We start from the raw sequence: 19,296 nt of genomic DNA, 5'->3' as shown, positions 1-19,296 counted from the left end.
TTCCATAAACTCAAACTTCTAAAACTTTTTTTCTGTTTCACTTTCTTAATTTATTTCCCTTCTACATAAATCTGCCAAATGTCTTCTTTAAAACAAGACCAATCTTACGTCTATATTCCAAAGCATTCTTGAATTACAACCATTTATGTTCGAAATGTGCATTTTCATGTCTATTCAAAAAAAGGGGGGTGACAGTTAACAGGTTTTAATGTACCTGTAAATGTCTAAGTGTGAACACCACAGGCTCGGTCAGAAACACTCGACTGGACTCCTTATTGATTGACGCTGCGATGACGTGTGAATTCACCGCCAGGCCCCGCCCACCAGGCCCCGACTCCATTTCCATCTTCACGGTGGCGTTTTCAGTGGACAGGAACGGGCCCAGGTTCTTATACAGCACGAAAACCACTTTTACCTGGCCTGTATGGAGAAACACAGCACAAGAAAGAGAGTGGCAGGAGGATATGAATAACAACTAAGAGGAAAAAGGGAGCGGTGGAGCGAGATGAGTGAAGGTTAAAATGATTTTGACTGGGAGGGGGTGAGTGAGTGATCAGGGGATAAAGGAATTTTAATATGGAGGGCAACGTAACATTCATCTCTTCAGCGCTCACTCACTCCGTTTCTTCCGTATGAATATTTCATGTGCGTTTGTTTCAATCATACTAATCTCGCTTCCCCCGCCCGACCTGCCTCCGCAGAGAAGCAGCGAACGAAGGCGTACCTTCAAAAAGAGGCAAAACGCAGGAGTGGCGGAAAAAGCGAAAAGTAGGAGAGATGATGGCGGGATAAGATGGTTAAGAGATGGAGGGGACAGGAAGGAGAGAAGCAGGAGAAAAGAGAGCTGAGATTGCTCCGTCAGCCTGAAAATGATAGTAATCTAGTCGCCTCTCGGGCTGTTCGATTAAGAGTGCCGTTAAGAAACCATCAGGGAAGAAATAGTCTCAGCGCTTTTGTTAATCTGATTAGGTTTATTATAATCAACTAATAACGGCGTAAACCAAAGTGGAAATTTGGCTAAGCTTCAGTGAAACTGCACGGGGAAGAGTGATGGAAGGGGGGCGGAAGGAGAGAGATGCAGCTGTGACTGACCGTTTCGGCTGTACTGTTTGAAGGTGGAAGCCGAGAGCTGGATGCTGCTGTCACTGGGACCGTTCTGAGGGAACGACAAATCCTGAGAATCCGTCTCGGTGTTCAACACACGCACCTCTAGATCTAAAGACACACAAAAACACACACTTGTTTCAACTGTAACGAAACAGCTAAAAAAAAAACCTTTAAAGGTTACAATAGAGATTCTCATTTGGAAAAGTTAAATCATGTTAAAAGAGTAGCTAACTACACTGAAGCTATTTTTATATTATATACACTACTGTTCAAACGTTTGGGGTCAGTGAGGTTTTTGTTTTTTTAAAGAAATTAATACGTTTGTTGGTAACAATGTTTCGATAGTACGAAATAAGTAAATACAAGTATGTTTGCAACTAGGCCTACATCTGTAACCAGTCCTTCTCAATCCACTCCGGCGTGGGAGGCGGGCATGCTAACAAAGACCCTTACACGTCAACTACATTCTTTAGAGTATTAGTAGACTGTCTGCTTAATATCTGCTAACACTTTATTTTGATGGTCCTCCAAGAGATAAGCAGATAGTCCTACTGATCGGATAGCTATATAATTTGTTAAAATGGTTCCATTTACACTTGGCTGCATAAATGTGTCAATTCCTGCACTATATGCAAATCCAACAGAGTTCAAGTCAACGGAAGTAACAGATATGACCTGCATTTTTTTTTTTATCATCAGCTAATTTTAAGATCAAAGACCGCAATAGGAGAGAGAGCGGCATCAGCACTGGTAAGATAATTTAGCCTCACTACTTTTAATGAAGATGATTGTGTTTTGAGAGTCTGCGATTTACACTCAGTTTCATTGGTGGCAGTTTGCGCATTGGCTGAAGAGATACTCAGCTGCTCATCTGTGGCACACATTTATTTTTTATAACTTTGTGAGGAATAAAATGCACATATGTGGTTTCAACAACCATACGCATTTACACTTGTCCAGTTTCGTCTGGAATACGTCTCAAACCACCTCCTGAAGTGGTTTAAGCGATTACTCGAATGCGTTTCTTACACCTTTTCTCGATCGGATAGATATCTGATCAGAGTAAATACATGAAGTGACCAAGTGTAAACAGGTCCAAAGAATCCTGAACGAAAGAAACGGATCTCGGTTACCACAAACAATATTGAGCAGCTGTTTTCAACATTGATAATAATGAGAAAAGTTTCTTGCTTGAGCATCATATCATCATATTAGAATGTTTTCTAAAGGGTCATGTGACACTGAAGACTGGAGTAACGATGCTGAAAATTCAGCTTTGATCAATTATATCTTAAAATATATAAACAGAGAATATATTTATTTAACTTATAATAATATTTCACAATATGACTGTTTTAAAGTGCCTTGGTGAGCATAAGAGACTTCTTTCAAAAACATAAAAAATCGTACCAACCCCAAACTTTTTAACAGTGGTGTATATTTATAACAAAAAATACTAAATACATACTAAATACAAAATCAAAACTAAACAGCAGTGAAAAAGTTAATTAATAGCAGTATTTAACAAAAAAACAATGTGTGCAGGGATACAGTAATGACTGCTGAATTAACATTTTAAACATATCAATTAAATAAACTATTATAATGAATAATTCCCTATAACGAATCAGACTTCTCAATGCTACCTGAGGGCGAGACAACATTCTAGGACAGTGTTTGCTTGACTGAACAGCTGCAAACAGAGATGTAACATTAAGTCGCGCTACACTGCTACGAAGTCACTCGGGAACGATCGCTTGTTACCGGAAAAAACACAATCTTGAAACACAAATTTGTCATGTTTTTGAAAGAGCCATCAATACTTTAATTTAGTTACGCCGCAACAGAAACTCACCGACATTGGACGCATGGTCTGAGAAGTGATTATTGTACATGTTATTGGCCAACAGGAAGGCGCCTTTCTCCATGACGTCCAGTAGCATGGTGGCGGTGTGCGCCTGCTCCGTATTGTTCATGTCCTGCCATGACTCTAAAGCCTCGGCACGCAGGAGATTATCCACAGTCTGCACAACCGCCTGCGCACACATACACAAACAAACATACAGTTACACTTCATTATGATTACATTTGACATGAAAGATCACAAAATATGACTCTCTGGGAATCTTATGTAACGGCTGAAATTTATTTCTACTAAGGAGCAACATCTTATAGGCCATTATAAATGACATGAGTGCTAAAAGAAAGCCTTGGGCAAGACATACAGTATTATCATTGCTAGAAGTCTCTCTCTCTCTCTCTCTCTCTCTCTCTCTCTCTCTCTCTCTCTCTCTCTCTCTCTCTCTCTCTCTCTCTCTTTCTCTCTCTCGCACATACACACACATAAACACACGCATGCACGCATGCACGCACGCACGCACACACACACACACACACAGTGCAGATACAATTAATCTGAGGTAGGCATATGCAATAAAAAAAATGGATGGCACTTTCTATGAAGCCTGTATATGTTATGCATTATGAATGCAGTCATAATGCCACATGGTAATGCATTATATCTTTTCATTAAAAGTAACCGCCAATATAATATATTATAAAAAATTCCTGGTACCATGTTAAAAGACCCCATGAAATCAAAACAAGCATTTTGCTCTATATGCGACTTCACTTTTAAACATTGACACATTTACTTTTAGAAGATGCACTGCCATTCAAAAGTTGGAGATTGATTTTTTTTTAAATGTTTTTGAAAGTCTCTTATGCTCACCAAAGCGTCATATAAAAAAAAAAATGTTTTGTAATATATGTAATATCTAAAATGTATTCCTGTGATCAAAGCTGATTTTTTAACATCATTACTTCAGTCTTAAGTGTCACACGATCCTTCAGAAATCATTGGAATTTGATGATTTGATGCTATTATAATATATTTTCTCCTTATTATTAATGTTGAAAACAATTGTGCTGCTCAACATTTTAGTGAAAAGAGTAAAAAACATTTTAGAATTCTTTGATGGATAAAAGTTCAAAAGAACAGCATTTATTCGAAATAGAAATCTTTTTAAACATTATAAATCTTTACTTTCACATTTGATCAATGTAATACATCCTTGCTGAATTAAACGAATTCCTTGAAAAAATTACATAAATAAAATCGTACTGACCCCAAACTTTTGAACAGAGATGTACCGGTATATGCATTTAAAATGTACATCCTCTTAAAGGAAACGGAGCCGAAAATAAATAAATAAATGCTGTACACACATACGTTTGTCCAATCAAAATCTCCCAAGAATGAGAAATAATACCACCTGGAACTAACTGTTTCTTTAGAGTATTTTAGTACAGTGGCCCTTCAGTACCACAGCTGAACAGCCCAAATGTGTAATGAAAGCCCAGATACATAAGGAATTCTTTTTGAATGTATATTAATATCTTTGAAAAGCATTTTATATACAGGCTTCCTAGAAAGTGTTGTAATAAAATGCTCACAGTCAGGCGCAGGATAGGAGGTCGAGCGTCAGTATATATGTGTGCAGTGTAACGGAGGATAAGACGAGATATGAGAGGTGAAGTGTCTCATACAGATAACACTGCACAATACCTGAACATAAGCCCGGCAGGTCCTCTCTCGCTTCTGCCACTGCAAGACACAACAAAACACCTTCAGTTACACACACAAATTCATGTAGAAGAGTTATGTCCATCACCTGATTTTGAGTCGATTTATAACAAAACAAACAAACAATATCAATTTAAAAATAGTTTGCATCTATGATTATTAATTTGTAGTTAAAAAGAAAAGTGTTAAACATTGCAGAAATCATCCAGCTCTTTTGGTTCATAAAAAAAAAAAAAACTATATATATAGTTTATAGGTTCTTACAGCCAATAACAGCAAAAGAATCAATAGACCTCGAGCAAGCAAATAGATATAACAAACAATGTGATACAAACGACAAAGTATTTCCATATGAAATTACGTTTAATCATCTATGGAAAGCACATACTCTCTTATTCCCACAGCTGCTCGTTCTCCCATACTGTCTCCCATACACACATACAGTACAGATACAAACAGACACATTTACGTGCACAGAAAGTTGTTGTCAGCGCTATATCCTGAGACTTTATCAGTAAAAGTTTCGCGAAAAGCTACACCACATTCATCTGTATCGAGGTAGTAGCAGTTAAACTGCTCTTGAAGCAGTTAAACGTACAGCTTTGCTATTAGTAGAGACGCTGCTCCCGAACACTGTTGAGTCGAGAGACGCACAGACTCAGGTAATTCACACACGCTTTATCTTTCTCTCTCTGTAATAAATGCATTAATCAATGACTCGAGCTTCCGTAACTAGCTCTAAAATTACATTTTGGAATTAGTAACGGAGGCTTGGGATGAGATGCGTAAGCAATTAGTCCTACACACAACTAGGCCTACAATAACTAGGGCTGCAACAACTAATCGTCAATATCAATTATTATCGATAATGATAATGATAATAATTAACAACGAATTTGATTCTCGATTAGTCGCGTCTGCGCGATGTGCTCGGAAACCATCACCCAGTCACGTCGCTTAAAGGGATAGTTCACCCACAAATGAAAATTAGCCCATGATTTACTCACCCTCAAGTCATCCTAGTAAAAATAATGTCCTGGCTCTTCCTAGCTTTATAATGGGTGTTTTTGAATATTTTTCTTGCACAAACTCAACGCTTCGCCTTTCGAAGGCCTTTATTAACCCCCCGGAGCCGTGTGGAGCACTTTTATGATGGATAGATGCACTTTTATGGACTTCAAAAGAGAAACAGCAATTCACTCCCATTATAAAGCTTGGAAGAGCCAGGACATTTTTTTAAATAACTCTGAAAGAAGAATGTCATATACACCAAGGATGACTTGAGGGTGAGTAAATCATGGGCTAATTTTCAGGTTTGTGTGAACTATCCCTTTAACAGTAGTTAATAACACATTCCTATGGACAAAACAAATATGGAAAACAGTGGAGGACACAGAGTGAGCTGCTCCGGGAAAGGTATATGATCCAAGTTGTTCGAAACTAGAGAATGCTTTATATGTATTTATATGTATAAGCGCTTCAAACAAAAGCATAAGAGTTTACCATGGTCTTGCTCTGTTGCTCTTGCGTGTGCTGTTTAAAGCCTCTGACACGTGTTTTACACAGCACATAGCTTACATTTTATGGTTATGTCCTTATCTCAAAATGTCAGAAAGTCCTGCGAGTAGTTCCATTTAGCATATTCTGACAAAAAGTATTCTTAAACTTCACTGAACGAGCGACGGTGGGCGCATGCAAACAGAGAGCGCAATAATTCTGACTAAAATACACATTTTGCTAGAAATTAAGTGTAGGATTAATAATACATATGTAAGACATGTAATCATATTTATGACAGCAGTAACAGTAAAGGCACTATTGTTGGTATAGCACATTCATGTAATATAATAACTATTTTCAGATGAGTGAATAAATGTGTGTTTCTCGTACCTCGTATAAGTTAACATTCTGTGCTTTTGTTTTTGTTTCATTTTTAATTTAGTCATTTTGAACTCTACTTTAACATCATAAGCAATCAATTGTTTTTAGGTTTAGAATGTAATGTTTTATAGGCTTATATTACAAGTTGTTTGGAGGAGAGCAATGGGCAGGATGTTGAATAACATTGATTTAAGATTGTTCATCTAATGAATCGATTAATCGGAAACATAATCGACAGATTAATCGACTATCAAAATAATCGTTAGTTGCAGCCCTAATAATAACTTTTTTCAATTTACTTTTTTTATTTTTTTATTATTGAAAATGAGCTACTAAAGCAATAAAAAGGGGGAAAGAAGTGAGGCATATAGGTGTATGCCGAGCCTCTATTCATGTCAAGGCTATGAGTTGGGAGGGTACACCGATGTGGCAGCAAACAGAACATGAAGGGTTTGTTTAAAGGGCAAATGTGTGTGTGTGTGTGTGTGTGTGTGTGAGAGCGTGCATGCGTGCATTTGTCACCTTATTATAGTTCCTGGCTGCCGATTCCTTATTCCCGGGTCTGAGTGCTTGCAGCTGTGCGTCTAATATATCCAATAGCTGCTCGATGAGTCTGACAGAGGAACTGACATCACCAGCATGAATGCGGCCCTGCGTGTGGTTCACCAGCTCAGCAGCGATGTTTGCAGCATTCTCTCCGCTTTTTATCTACACAGTGAACACACACACACACACAGTCTGGTCTCTAAAGCTCAAACCCCTGCTGTGCGCTGTGGGGGTGTGAGCTGGGGGTTTCTGGGTTTATTCTGCTGAACGCACAGACAAAAGACAGCAAATCTTTAATGACTCTCTAAATCAAGCTATTACAAAAAAAACAAAAAGGGAAAAAACGAAAGCGTGAAACGTGATAAAATTACTCACTTGTTTTGAAAGCAGAAACATATATGTCTGCAATTGCCCTGAAACAAATGTGTCACTTAACATTTAGCAAAAGAAAAAGGACATATACCATCGTGTTTTTGAAGGTACTTGAAAGTACATTAAAGTACACTACTGTATTACCATAAAAAAACACATGCTGTTAGTACTGTGTACAGAAAAAAAAATCACCTTAATTTAATATGAATGTTTTAATTAATTGTGTATCTTTGAAGAATGCAATTTATTAACTAAAGCCTTTTACAGTTGACAATCTTTAATCATATTCTGTAAACAAAGAGTTCAGTAATTTACAATAGTGACAACACCATTATAAAATCTGTATAATGTGTTTGCTAATAAGTGCAGGACAATAATAAATCTGAAACCGCTAACATTACTTTGGTCAATTAAAAGAATAACGCAAAAAAAGGGGTTAAATTGTTGCCATCCATGCTTATAGTCTGATATGTCAAAATGTTGCTGTGTTTGTCTCCATGTCAATCATCACTGTACACACACAAAACTTTAGATTTGGAAAAAAATATATATTTTAATGTTTTAGGATTATCTATATACTATTACATTTTTAATAAGGTTTTTATTTAATATCTTCATTATATTTTACATTTTAGTTTAAATTTCAGGCACTTTTGTGCTTTTGTCGATGTAATTAGTTTTTAAAATATCAATACTTACATTTTACTAATTTGTATAATTTAATTCTTAGTTTTTATTTATTTCCAGTTAGTCATTTTAGTGCATTAACTTCAATTCATTTCATTTAGCTACAATGGCAACATTTCAAATTTTAGTTTTAGTTAACAAAATCTGTTATTGGACTGTGTTGTGAATCTGTCACAGTGTTATTGAGTCTGTTATTGAAGGATGTAGTGCAAACTATATTAGACCTGAGAACAAACCTGCAGTAAAGAGCAAACTATCAGTTAAATAGCTGGACTAATTTCATATGCACTTTTAATGTAACAGAAGTCCATTTAATTTGACAGATCAAAGAAAGAGTGACTAATAAACAAAATTGTATTTTTTGGGTGCAGCAATTTTTGACTAATATATAAAAAATAGACAACAGGGAAAAAATGCCAAAAAAATGTTATATGATGCCTTTAAAATAAAATTGCAAGTTTTGTAAAATGTGAAAAGCAGAACAAACAATCCTTGATGTGTAAGTGCAGTGTGACTTTCACCTGAGATGCTTTTAAACTCTCTTTTAGAACTACATAGAATAGAGAGATTTTGTTCCAAATCATGTCAAAAGAATGACCCTGTGTGTGGTAATGTGAGCTGAGGCCGGAATGATAATAGCTGAGGTAGCGGACAGAGCAGAACAGGGAATGGGGGGGGGGGGGGGGGGGGGGGGGGGGGGGGGTCACCACTTTATCTTTTTAGTGGTCTCACCTTCTGGGCCACCTGGTTGACCCACGGCGAGGTGCAGTTACTTAGATCAGGGCCGCGAGGGTTCCACAGCACAGGAGAGGATAGACACTGGAAGGAGGCAATGCCTGAAAATACAAAACCAGATGTTAGGAAGGAGAGATATAACGTCTTTTTATTTAGTAAAGGTTTTGAAAAAAATAAGACTATATATATAATTATATAAGGCCCTATTTTAACGATCTAAGCGCATGGTCTAAAGCGCACGGCCACCCGGCGCATGGTCTAAAAGGTTAGTCACTATTCTGTTTTGGGCGTAACGTGCAATAAACCAATCAGAGACTCATCTCCCATTCCCTTTAAAAGCCAGTTGCGCTCGCGCCATGGCGGATTCGCTATTTGCACGGTGAAATTTGCAAGCGGAAAGAATGAACGGGGGGGGGGTATGTATGTATGTTATGCGCGCAGTATGTTCTGTCTCGCATGCGCGTGCTAGATTCCGGCAGATTTGAACTAATTTGCGGGCATCAGGGAGACGCTATAGACTTGGGATGTCTGCAATAGCCATAGACAATTTGAGGAAGTGGTGGGGGAAGTGACGTATGCCGTAATGCTGTCAAGTTGTGTAGTTCTTTTTGTGCTCGGGTTACTACCCGAAACCCGAAGTTACATAGTGCGACAAAAAGCGATACAGACCACGTCAGGCTATGGCAGACGTGTCATTTAACCTATTGTAAGTCAATGTACCATCACAAGGGTCTTGGAAATATATTATGAAGGTTGAAAAGTTCCATAGTGTTGCTTTAAAGCACGCAAGCGGACCATCTACTGGACAAGCCAGATTCCACCATATCTTTATGTACACAATATTAATCTTTTACATTGTAATACTTTTATTTTTAATATTTGGCATGTTTGTGTGCTGCTGCGCGTCCCTGTGTGTGTAATAAGCTGAGTGTACGCGTGTTGTGGACCCGCCTATAGGCACATATTACTAACGCGCCCTTTAAATAACAAAGAAAAATACTGTGCCATTGACTTTAGACCAAGTTTTTGTTGGTCAATGGTGCAGTCTATTTCAGTTGCCTCAAAATAGCAACGAGCCAACAATGCGCCTGAACACACCTCGTTTTTAGACCAGCACGCCCATGGGCGCAAATGCATTTGCTATTTAAACAACTTGGCGCAGGACGTGAAAAAGATAACTGCATCGGGCTAAAACTAGAAAACACTTGCGTCGCGCCTGTCACCGCATTGCGCCGGGTGTATGATAGGGCCCATACTATTTAATATAAATCTTGAGTTACCGTGGAAAGTAAGAAAGAGCGAGTGCGCTACTCAGAGCTTCACTGTGAAACCTTGCACGAAAAAGCCTTTTTTTTCTGTGGAAATGAGCTTGCTGACACATGAACGCCATCGCAAACTCTTGCACACACTTGTGTAAGATCACACACCAGGCACAGCCATCCCATCAGCACCTCTGAATGCTGAGAAAACACCTTGAGGGAGACACCTTCTGCCACTCCTCATTTTCAGTTAAGTTGGACTGTTTAGTTAGCCGAGTTCACAGAGAGGACAACATGCTGGGATCAAACAAATGGCAGGCCTTTCCAGCAACCACAACACAAAAAAGCTCAAAAGAAGAGAGAGAGAGGAAGAGAAAAAAGAGAGAGGAAAAGCTAGGAGTGAAGCAGCACTACAGCAGCTACAGCAAGATCAGAGACACCGGGAGTTTTCCTTCCCTCGCTTTCTCTCTCTCTCACTCTCAGCTGCTGTCTGCTTTTCTCTCCTCTCCACTCCTTCAACCACTATAGATTGGCTTTGAAGGATCTGCCAGGATTCACAAATTAAAGCCGCTGCTAATTTAACTTGTCTGTCATTTCAGTGATGGAAAAAAAAGGTGACAGAAGAAAGACAGCATTCTGTCGGTGGCTAGGAGAGAGAGATGCTAACAGAGGGAGGAGACGCTTTTCTCCCACGACAAGAAAGAGGCATTTGATGCAGCGGTTGTATGGAGAAGGAGGGGGGTTGTTGTCGTCTGTACTCTGTCTAGCGGCTCATTTTTTAAAATCGGCAGTTTCGGAAGGATAACCCTTGCTGAGTTTGAAGATCACTCTTTCATTTGCAAGGGACTGCCTTTTATCTATGACTCCCAAGAGGACCTGCCAGCTGGAGAGAATATTGAGCTGAGGAGGAAAAGGAAGCAGACTCTCCATACAAAGAAATGGGCGTATACACATAGATATGTACATAAACCTTGACATATACAATATACTAGTAGACCAAACAAAATAAACACTTCTCTGAAAAGCCGTCTCCAAAAACATTGCGTGACCTTTATGTCATAAACCTCATGCGCCCTTCCTTCCTGTAAAGCTGTGATTCTTTCTGACATTACATCATGTTGTAATCAAGTGCAACACGCTAAAACATCAAACAGCACTGAGACATTCTGCTGTAATGTTTTTACCGTGGTAGATATCCATGCAACTATCAGTGGGTGAAACCATATTTTTATAGAATTTCCAGCAAAAATAACTATATTGTTATATAAACATTTATAATGATGTAAAATAACTCATACCTTGAGGATTTTGGTCGAAACCCATCCCTTGTGTCAAGCAATAAATCTCATTTCTTCTATGGCAATTTGAGTCTGTGTTATTACCAGTTGTGACCTCGTCACTTGAAATGAAGTGACGAGGTCACAACTGGCAAGAACAAGGATATTGCCATAGAAGAGATAAGTGATGTCGCATTGGATTGTCCCACCCACAGCAACAAGTATTTTGGTCAAAAAACCTGCTCCACATAGAGTAGCTGTTTATCTACAGCTGTATATTAGATATGTTCTGATAGGCTGTGATTTTGGGTAACACTTTATTTGATGGTCAACTTTAGACATTATACTAACGGTAAGTAACTTGCCAACTACAAGTCAACTAACTCTCATTAGAGTATTAGTAGATTGTAGTAGACTGTTTGGGTAGGGTTAGGGTTTCAGGTAAGTAGAATAAGTTGACATGTAGTTGTAAAGTTAATGTCTGTTGAGAAGCATCAAAATAAAGTGTTAGAAGATATTAAGCAGACAGTCAACTAATAATAGGTTAGTTAGGTGACATGTGGTTGCAAAGTTACTTGTAGATAGTAGAATGTGTAACATGGACCATCGAAATAGTGTTACCTGATTTTGTGGCTACATCCAGCATTTTCGCAGAAAAATGCAATTAAACTTTATGTCATTTGCCCGGATAGAACATAATTAGAGAAATGTAATTTTGATGTGCTGCTTGTGTCCGGTATAGACAGGATGTTTAACAATTGGAGCATCATAACCTTGTACATGCTCAAATTATTTACTTTATGGCTTTGTTCACACTCACCATTGAAACAGAACTCCAACACTTATGTTAATACTTCACATCCTAAGAAATTCCTAGACCTGTATTTCCCAAAATGTTCTGCTCACATATGACCTCTAACTGAAAAAGCCATTCATTTTATGGAAAGGGCTGCATTTGTGAAAGCACCTACACTTATAATCTCTCAACAAACAGTCACTATCATCTATTACTCACCCAGTGATCCTTTAGGGCACGGTCTGTCTACGGTCTCCCCCCTCTGGGTGGTGGGCCACTGCACCCCTCGGGATACTCTGGCTTCGCACACTTGGAGCTCAGGGCCCTGGGGTGGGACGCGCAAGGGTCTGCGCGTCACCGGTACGGTGGCGGTGATAGGTCGCAAATCTGGCGCCTTGTTGATGGCCCCTATCGGGTGAGCGGTGGGGGGAAGTGGTCGTATGGTTGAGGGGATGGAGCTGGAAGTGACGGGTCTTGCTGCGGGGGTGGTGCTGCTGCTCATCTGGGTGGTGACAAGAGGACCTGAGAGCAAGAGAGAACGACAGACGGGAATGCAAAGAAAATTGAAACTGAGGCAACAAGAGAGTAAAAGGCCGAGAAGAAGATTCCGAACACCTACGGAGTCAGCGAGAATGTCGGCAGATGTTTGATGAAGATGAAAAAAGAAGACGAAATAGAAGAAAAGAAATCCTAAACGTTTGATGTGTCTTGTAAAAGGATTATGAGAAAGTTGGTAAGAATATAACTAAAGCAGCAGGAGCATTTGCTATTCTTTAATGCATGACTATATGTTCACACAGTTCCCCTGAGAACTGGATAGCGTGAAATACAGGAGGAGAACGAGAGATAGAGTGAGAGAGATAGAGAAAGAAAGACAGACAGAGAATGTTCATGGCGAGAAGATGTGAATGAATAATTGATTAGAAATCTTTTTCTGATCTGACAAAACGCTAATGACCACAGCTAATTAAACCATAAAGACAATGTATTGAAGACACAGAGGGGAACACTAACAGAACGTTGACACTTAACAGATCAAACTGTCTGTTAGCCTCTGCCTCCCGCTGATCTCGCTCTTTCTCTGTCACTTACCAGCAGTGGGATCCGGTGGCCCGAACTCTAGGGGGTAGCGCACAACATTGTAGTTATTCCAGACGTAAAGTTGATTGTCTCTTGGGTTGTAGTCCACAGAGGACACATACTGGTAGGGGTTGGGGAAGGGAATGTGGACGGACTCTTCCCGGCCTCGATTGGTGTTGTACGCGTACAGCACCAGATCTCCACCCGCTTCACTGTCATCATCCTGATAAACAGAGCGCACGGCATACAAAACACCACACGCCATGAAGGCGTTGGATGCCAGTCGCTTATCGAAGCTAGTTTCCCAGGTTCCTTCGAAGCGTAGGGTGTAAGGGTTAACCTGAAAAACAGTGAAATGGAAAGGATTCAGATTTTAATTGTGTTCGTTGGATACAACAAAACAATTTGATTACTCCACAGTTCTGGAAATTGGAAGATAGCTACAATGTAAACGAAATTCTGATCTCAGCTGAAATCCAATATCTTAAATTGGACTGTTCAGTGACACTGACCTGACTGACCACCAATCGTCCATTGTTGGCCTCTGTAGCGTAGATGACCCATAGACCGTTTTCATCCACTGCTAGGTCAATATCAGACTTGCCCCCCCAGCGGTATGGTGAGGTGTCATGGTAGTTGGCATTATTGACTATGGCTTCTCCACTCTTGATACGTGTGCGCAAGTCGTATTTCACAATATTGCGTGTACGTTCCTTGTTGTAAAAAACAGCACCATCATACACGACAAAACCTGTTCCATCCACACGATTTGGCAGCCTGTGGGAGAAGAGTGCGTTATTTGAGATGACTTGCCATACATGAAAAACTCAATAATTTCTGACATGTTTTATAAACATGATCTGAAATCAGAAGTCTACATTCTTATACTAGTCAAGGAATGATATGGAAAAACAATATGCTAAACTGAAAAGTAATCAATATATAATGTACAATCAAGAAGACACTCAAGAACCCTTCTTAAGAACCCAAGAACTCTAAACAACAAAAGCACTTTGCTGAACGTTTTTTTTTTTTTTTTAACATTATTTTGTAGGCTGTACACAGGGATGGTTATTGGTTGTAGACCCAAGCTGTTGTCCTCACTCACTTGTAGGTGGTTGTGGCTCGATTCTGCTTGAAGTCTTCCCATGAAGCATACTCGTACAACATGTCTGTGCGGTACGGAGTCCAGGGCATGACGTAAAGACGGTCACCAGACTGCAGGGGATCCTTACACCATGCCCCCGACTGATGCTCCGCCTCCTGCAGCAAACTTGCTGCCTGCACCCTTAATAGAGTCCCAGGACATACAAAGACTGGAGATGTGGAGAGAGAGAGAGAGAGAGAGAGAGAGAGAGAGAGAGAGAGAGAGAGAGAGAGAGAGAGAGAGAGAGAGAGAGAGAGAGAGAGAGAGAGAGAGCAGAAGTGAGAGAGAAAGGGAGAGAAAGAGAGGGAGAGATGAAATAACAAGGAGGGGACAGCAAGAATTCACAGAATGATGGTGTGATAGGATTAAAAAGAGGAGAAATTTGATGGGAAGACAAATGGAGAAATGGAGGATAAAGGAAGAAGGGGAGTATGTGTGAGGCCATGAGGGACGATAATATGAAAGAGAATGAGGCAGCAAGAAAGAGGAAGAGAGAAATGGGAGAGAGGAAATGAGATAAATGACCATTCTTCTAATGAAAGAGTGTTAATGTTCATTAGTCAAGTATCTGCACACTGGACTAAAGGCTGGTGAGGGGAGATGACACAATCCTGGCTGCTTGTGCTCATATATTGCTGGGAATATTTTTTTTTAAACCCTGACCCACTTCATCTTCCCTGCTGGAAAATCACCAGCTTCTTATGGTAACTGGTTTTACATTGTTTCAAGATCGACCAATCATTTGTGGTCATTAACCGGTCTAAATTAGAATAGACTGTTTGATAGCTGGACTTCTGACTGGTGTACCTTATTTCAAGCTGCTAGACCATCTTTGTCAAGCTGGTCAGAGCTGGTAAACCACATTGGAATTGCAGCAAGTCTGTTGGCCTGTTCCACCAGGAGGGAAACCAGGTTCTGATGCTAACTGATTTCAAATTGTTCAAGCTGGACCAAGTTCATAATTTATGGTCATTAGCTGGTCTAGATTGTTTAGCGCAGTGTTTTCCAACCATAGTCCTGGATTATCCAGATCAGTACACATTTCGGATGTCACCTTTATCTAACACTATTTCAGGTCTTGGAGTCACTACCAAGATCTGAGTTGAAACAGGTGTTTTGGACTAGAGAGGAAATGACCAGAGTTGGAAAACATTGATTCAGCAGATGCACCATCACCGAATGGACCTGGTTTAAACCATCTTGAACAAGGAAGTTAGACCTAGTAGATCACTTTATCCAGCAACAAATCAGCCTGTCCACCTTCAACTGGTATGTCACTGAATTTCCAGCAGTGTTTTCTTACATCAATAGCCCAATTGGTACCCGCAGTCTCCCTTTAAATATATATGTGAACACATGGGCTGTTGGGTAATATTGCACTGGGAAGTCCACACCAGTGCAGGGAGGCTCTGCAAAAGTAAGCACTGAGGGTACCTAGCAGTCTTAAAGGGACCACACATTGTGACCCTTTTGAAACCTAAAATGACCAATGGATTACTCTATTATCCATAGAAAACTAATGTAAGCCACATTAAGTGTGCCCTTTGAGACTGGGCCTCTGTATAAAGTTGGTATTTGCTCTGACAAAAAGGACTGCTGTAATGTCAAACTGTTTTTTTTGTGTGTGTGTATTTAATGTTGAATAAGGACGAATGTTGGGATGCCAGTCATGTACAAAAACAACTGCAGTGCTCAACTTTTATGTGCTAGGAGTACTTGATCAAGACACACACACGCACACACACACCAATCTGTATATGTATCTCTGTACTCTGAACAAGGTCGTTCACCTGGGATTGGTGTGAATTAGCTGGCTGACGCAGTTTCTCACTCTCAGACTGAGAGGGCATTGGACCTGAGAGAATATAGCTACTGCTTGGGGGTGTGGGGAAAGGGAGCTGGGGGTGTCTATGGAAAAAGAAAGCAGACATCATCAGTACTGTGATGTCACAAGGGACAGCTGTGAGCATGTGTGGATGGTGGGGGTGGGGGATATGCTAGTGGGGTTTTCCTGCCATAGGCTATGTGTGTCCCAGACAGCCAGTACTTACTGTTGCTACACAATCACACACATATACACCAAAAATGAGAAACTGAAAGACAGACTGAAAGGTAAATTAGTAAATTATACACATGAACACAGTGGAAACACATCCATGCACACCACATTACAGATAATTGTTATAATTTGGTCAATAGCTATAGAAATACATTCAGGTTAAGATAAATTAGTTTTTAACCTATCAAGTGCAGTCTTCATCCTGAAGGAGCAGTAAAAAATCCCATAATCATAATGTAGAAGAAATAAGCACTAACTCTTCTTAGAAATGCCTTGCTAAGAAAACGAGTACAGCTTCACCATTTTGGTGCTAATCTCACCAAGCTTCATAACTAACTTGACCAGAATTACTGTCTCGCTCAGTCAAATTAACCAGAAAGATCATGTTGTACGAATAGTTTGACCAACTGGTAAACTGCATGGCTATGGTCCAAGCTAATCAAGGTAGTTTAGATTGGGTTTCTCAACCCTGTTCTTGAAGTCACATCGACAGTACACATTTTGTCACATTAGCCTAAGTCTAATCTGACCCATCCATTTCAGGTCTTGGAGTTTATAAGTAGCTGATGAGTTGAATCAGGTGTGGTCGATTAGGAAGAGTTCGAAAACATGTACTGTTGATGTGCCTCTTGGAATAGGGTTAGGAAACACTGGTTTAGATGGTCAGAGAACCTGCTTTTGCACTGGTAGACCATCTTGGTCAAGATGATAAACAGCCTTCAACTTTAAAGTGTCTGAAGATGGTATTTACTTGAACACAAAGTTCTGTCAAACTGGGCAAATATTAGAATGCAAGTCGTGTACAAATGACGATTGCAACTTTCACACATGTTCTGGTGATCATAACAGGCTAGTTTACACAATCTTGGTCAATCAACTTTACCAGAAAGATTATAATCCAGCATCCAGCTTCATCAACATAGTTTTGCTGTTAAACAATATGCCTATACTTATCCTAACACTATGCCAGACCTAACCAGCATAAAGCAGCTTGTGTTAAGCAGCAAGGTGGTTTAAATTCCACTTTTTCTCTACAGGTCCAATACAGTGGAATTTAAACCACCTCTGTCTAGGGTGACCAGATGAGATTGGCGTTTTTGCTTTTTAGCGGCGTGTTGGGGTTCCGGTACACCAGCCATGTCAACAAAACAAATGAATGAAAATGAGCTTATCAATGCATATCTAGATTCGCGCCTACGGTATCTTTGTTGAACTTCAAAAAAAGAAACAAAAAAGATGCTGCAGCCAATGAGCAGCCGGCGGGAGCTGGCTTAAGGACGACTCAACCTCCACGGACAGTTTTTAATCTTTTATCAGACAATAACTACTCAAGATTTTGCTTTAGTATAATTTTCGGGACAATTAGGGCCGGATTTGGGATTCGGGACAACAGCTTAGATTTCAGGACTGTCCCGAATTTTCGGGACGTCTGATCACCCTACCTCTGTCTGACAACTTTTCATCAAAATACAAAGACAATCCTATTACATACACCAGTATTTAGACTACTAATACCATTTGTCACTGAAAAATGCCAATTTAAAAGAAGAATTTTGAAGAGGGGCAAACAAATCAGAGTCTCTGAACTAAAGCATATTAATAGACTCATCTAAGAGCAGGGAGGCAGAGCCTTCCTGAGAGGAGCGGCAACACACTATATTGACCTGTTCTATATGGGTGACCCATAAAACAAAGAACGAATACCCTCAGTTTCAAAGGAAATTGGGACAAATGCAACATCATACACACACAAGCACACGCTTTCCTCAAACAGTCATTGAACAGAACAGGCTAAGAAGGGTCGTTCCTATATAGACAGTGAGTCAGTCTATGGAGGAAGTAATATTTGAGCCTAGCACATCGGGTTGAAAACTCCATACCGTGTCACAGGGTTAAAGCTTTCTTTATGCAGTATTAATGCCATGGGCTGTAATCTAGGTTACACAGAGAAAAGCTCCCGGAGGCCTGTCCAAGTGTCTGCTCAACTACATGGAGGGTGATACAAGCAACTCACCCACACACACACACACACACGCCCTGCACCGACTCCAGCTGCTGTGCTGTCAACGTTCAAGCGATTGCTATCCACAAACAGCTAAGCATGCTCTAATTTAAGATTAAGGCTTTGGCTCTCTCTTTCTAGATGTCTTTCTAGACTAGAGCTTCTTTATTTCTTTTATTATGGATGTAACAAAGGGCTTAATTTGGTGAATATGATAATTACAGAGGCTCGAGATAGGAATGAGTGTGTATGTGTGGGACTTTTCAGTCCACAGAAACACACACTCCCACACACACAGTGTGACCTGAGAGAATTCATTAAACCCGACCTGTGCTCTCTGGCAGCTCAGTTCCCTACTGTATACTGAGCTCTGGTTCGCTCTCTTTCTTAAACAAGAATTTTAACACAATCCTATACCAAACTATTGGAAAAATGACCAACATACAGTGTGCAATTATCCTTGTCAATCTACACCAGGCTGAGGTCACTTTACCGCTCTCACCTCGATATCTTGTGGTGTTCACTGCAAAAATAATGTCCTGGTATAGGACTGAAACCAACTCCCTACTGTTTAAACCCTGAGTAAGAAGAGAATTAGCACCTACATCTCTATGAAACACCAAAAGACCCAACCTGGGCTGGGCTTCTGTGTGCTGTCGTTCAATAGTGCTAGAGATTTTTTACCTATAGACAAAACTATTATTAAAATTATAGTTGTTTTCATAGTCACCTTTTCTTTTCCGTATATCCACCCTTAGGACA

General features: G+C 39.9%; 1 protein-coding gene across 2 annotated transcripts in view; it reads right to left on the bottom strand.

The window, feature by feature from the left end:
• Positions 1 to 19,296, bottom strand: part of adgrl1a (adhesion G protein-coupled receptor L1a) — a 195,112-nt gene that overhangs the window by 24,824 nt on the left and 150,992 nt on the right. For both annotated transcript variants that reach the window (XM_056232578.1, XM_056232568.1), the window contains exons 5-14: positions 14,435 to 14,642; positions 13,839 to 14,103; positions 13,339 to 13,666; positions 12,466 to 12,768; positions 8,912 to 9,015; positions 7,097 to 7,282; positions 4,676 to 4,714; positions 2,963 to 3,143; positions 1,093 to 1,215; positions 215 to 420 (exon numbers count right to left, since the gene is read on the bottom strand). In XM_056232578.1, coding sequence (XP_056088553.1) covers positions 215 to 420; positions 1,093 to 1,215; positions 2,963 to 3,143; positions 4,676 to 4,714; positions 7,097 to 7,282; positions 8,912 to 9,015; positions 12,466 to 12,768; positions 13,339 to 13,666; positions 13,839 to 14,103; positions 14,435 to 14,642 — 1,943 coding nt within the window. The remainder of the gene's footprint in view (positions 1 to 214; positions 421 to 1,092; positions 1,216 to 2,962; positions 3,144 to 4,675; positions 4,715 to 7,096; positions 7,283 to 8,911; positions 9,016 to 12,465; positions 12,769 to 13,338; positions 13,667 to 13,838; positions 14,104 to 14,434; positions 14,643 to 19,296) is intronic.

The sequence above is a fragment of the Rhinichthys klamathensis genome, unplaced genomic scaffold (genome assembly GCF_029890125.1).
Source record: "Rhinichthys klamathensis goyatoka isolate OS25496 unplaced genomic scaffold, OSU_Roscu_1.1 h1tg000015l_1, whole genome shotgun sequence".
NCBI lineage: Eukaryota > Metazoa > Chordata > Actinopteri > Cypriniformes > Leuciscidae > Rhinichthys > Rhinichthys klamathensis.
Note: the sequence above shows the minus strand (reverse complement) of the source record. Positions and strands in the feature narration are given on the sequence as shown.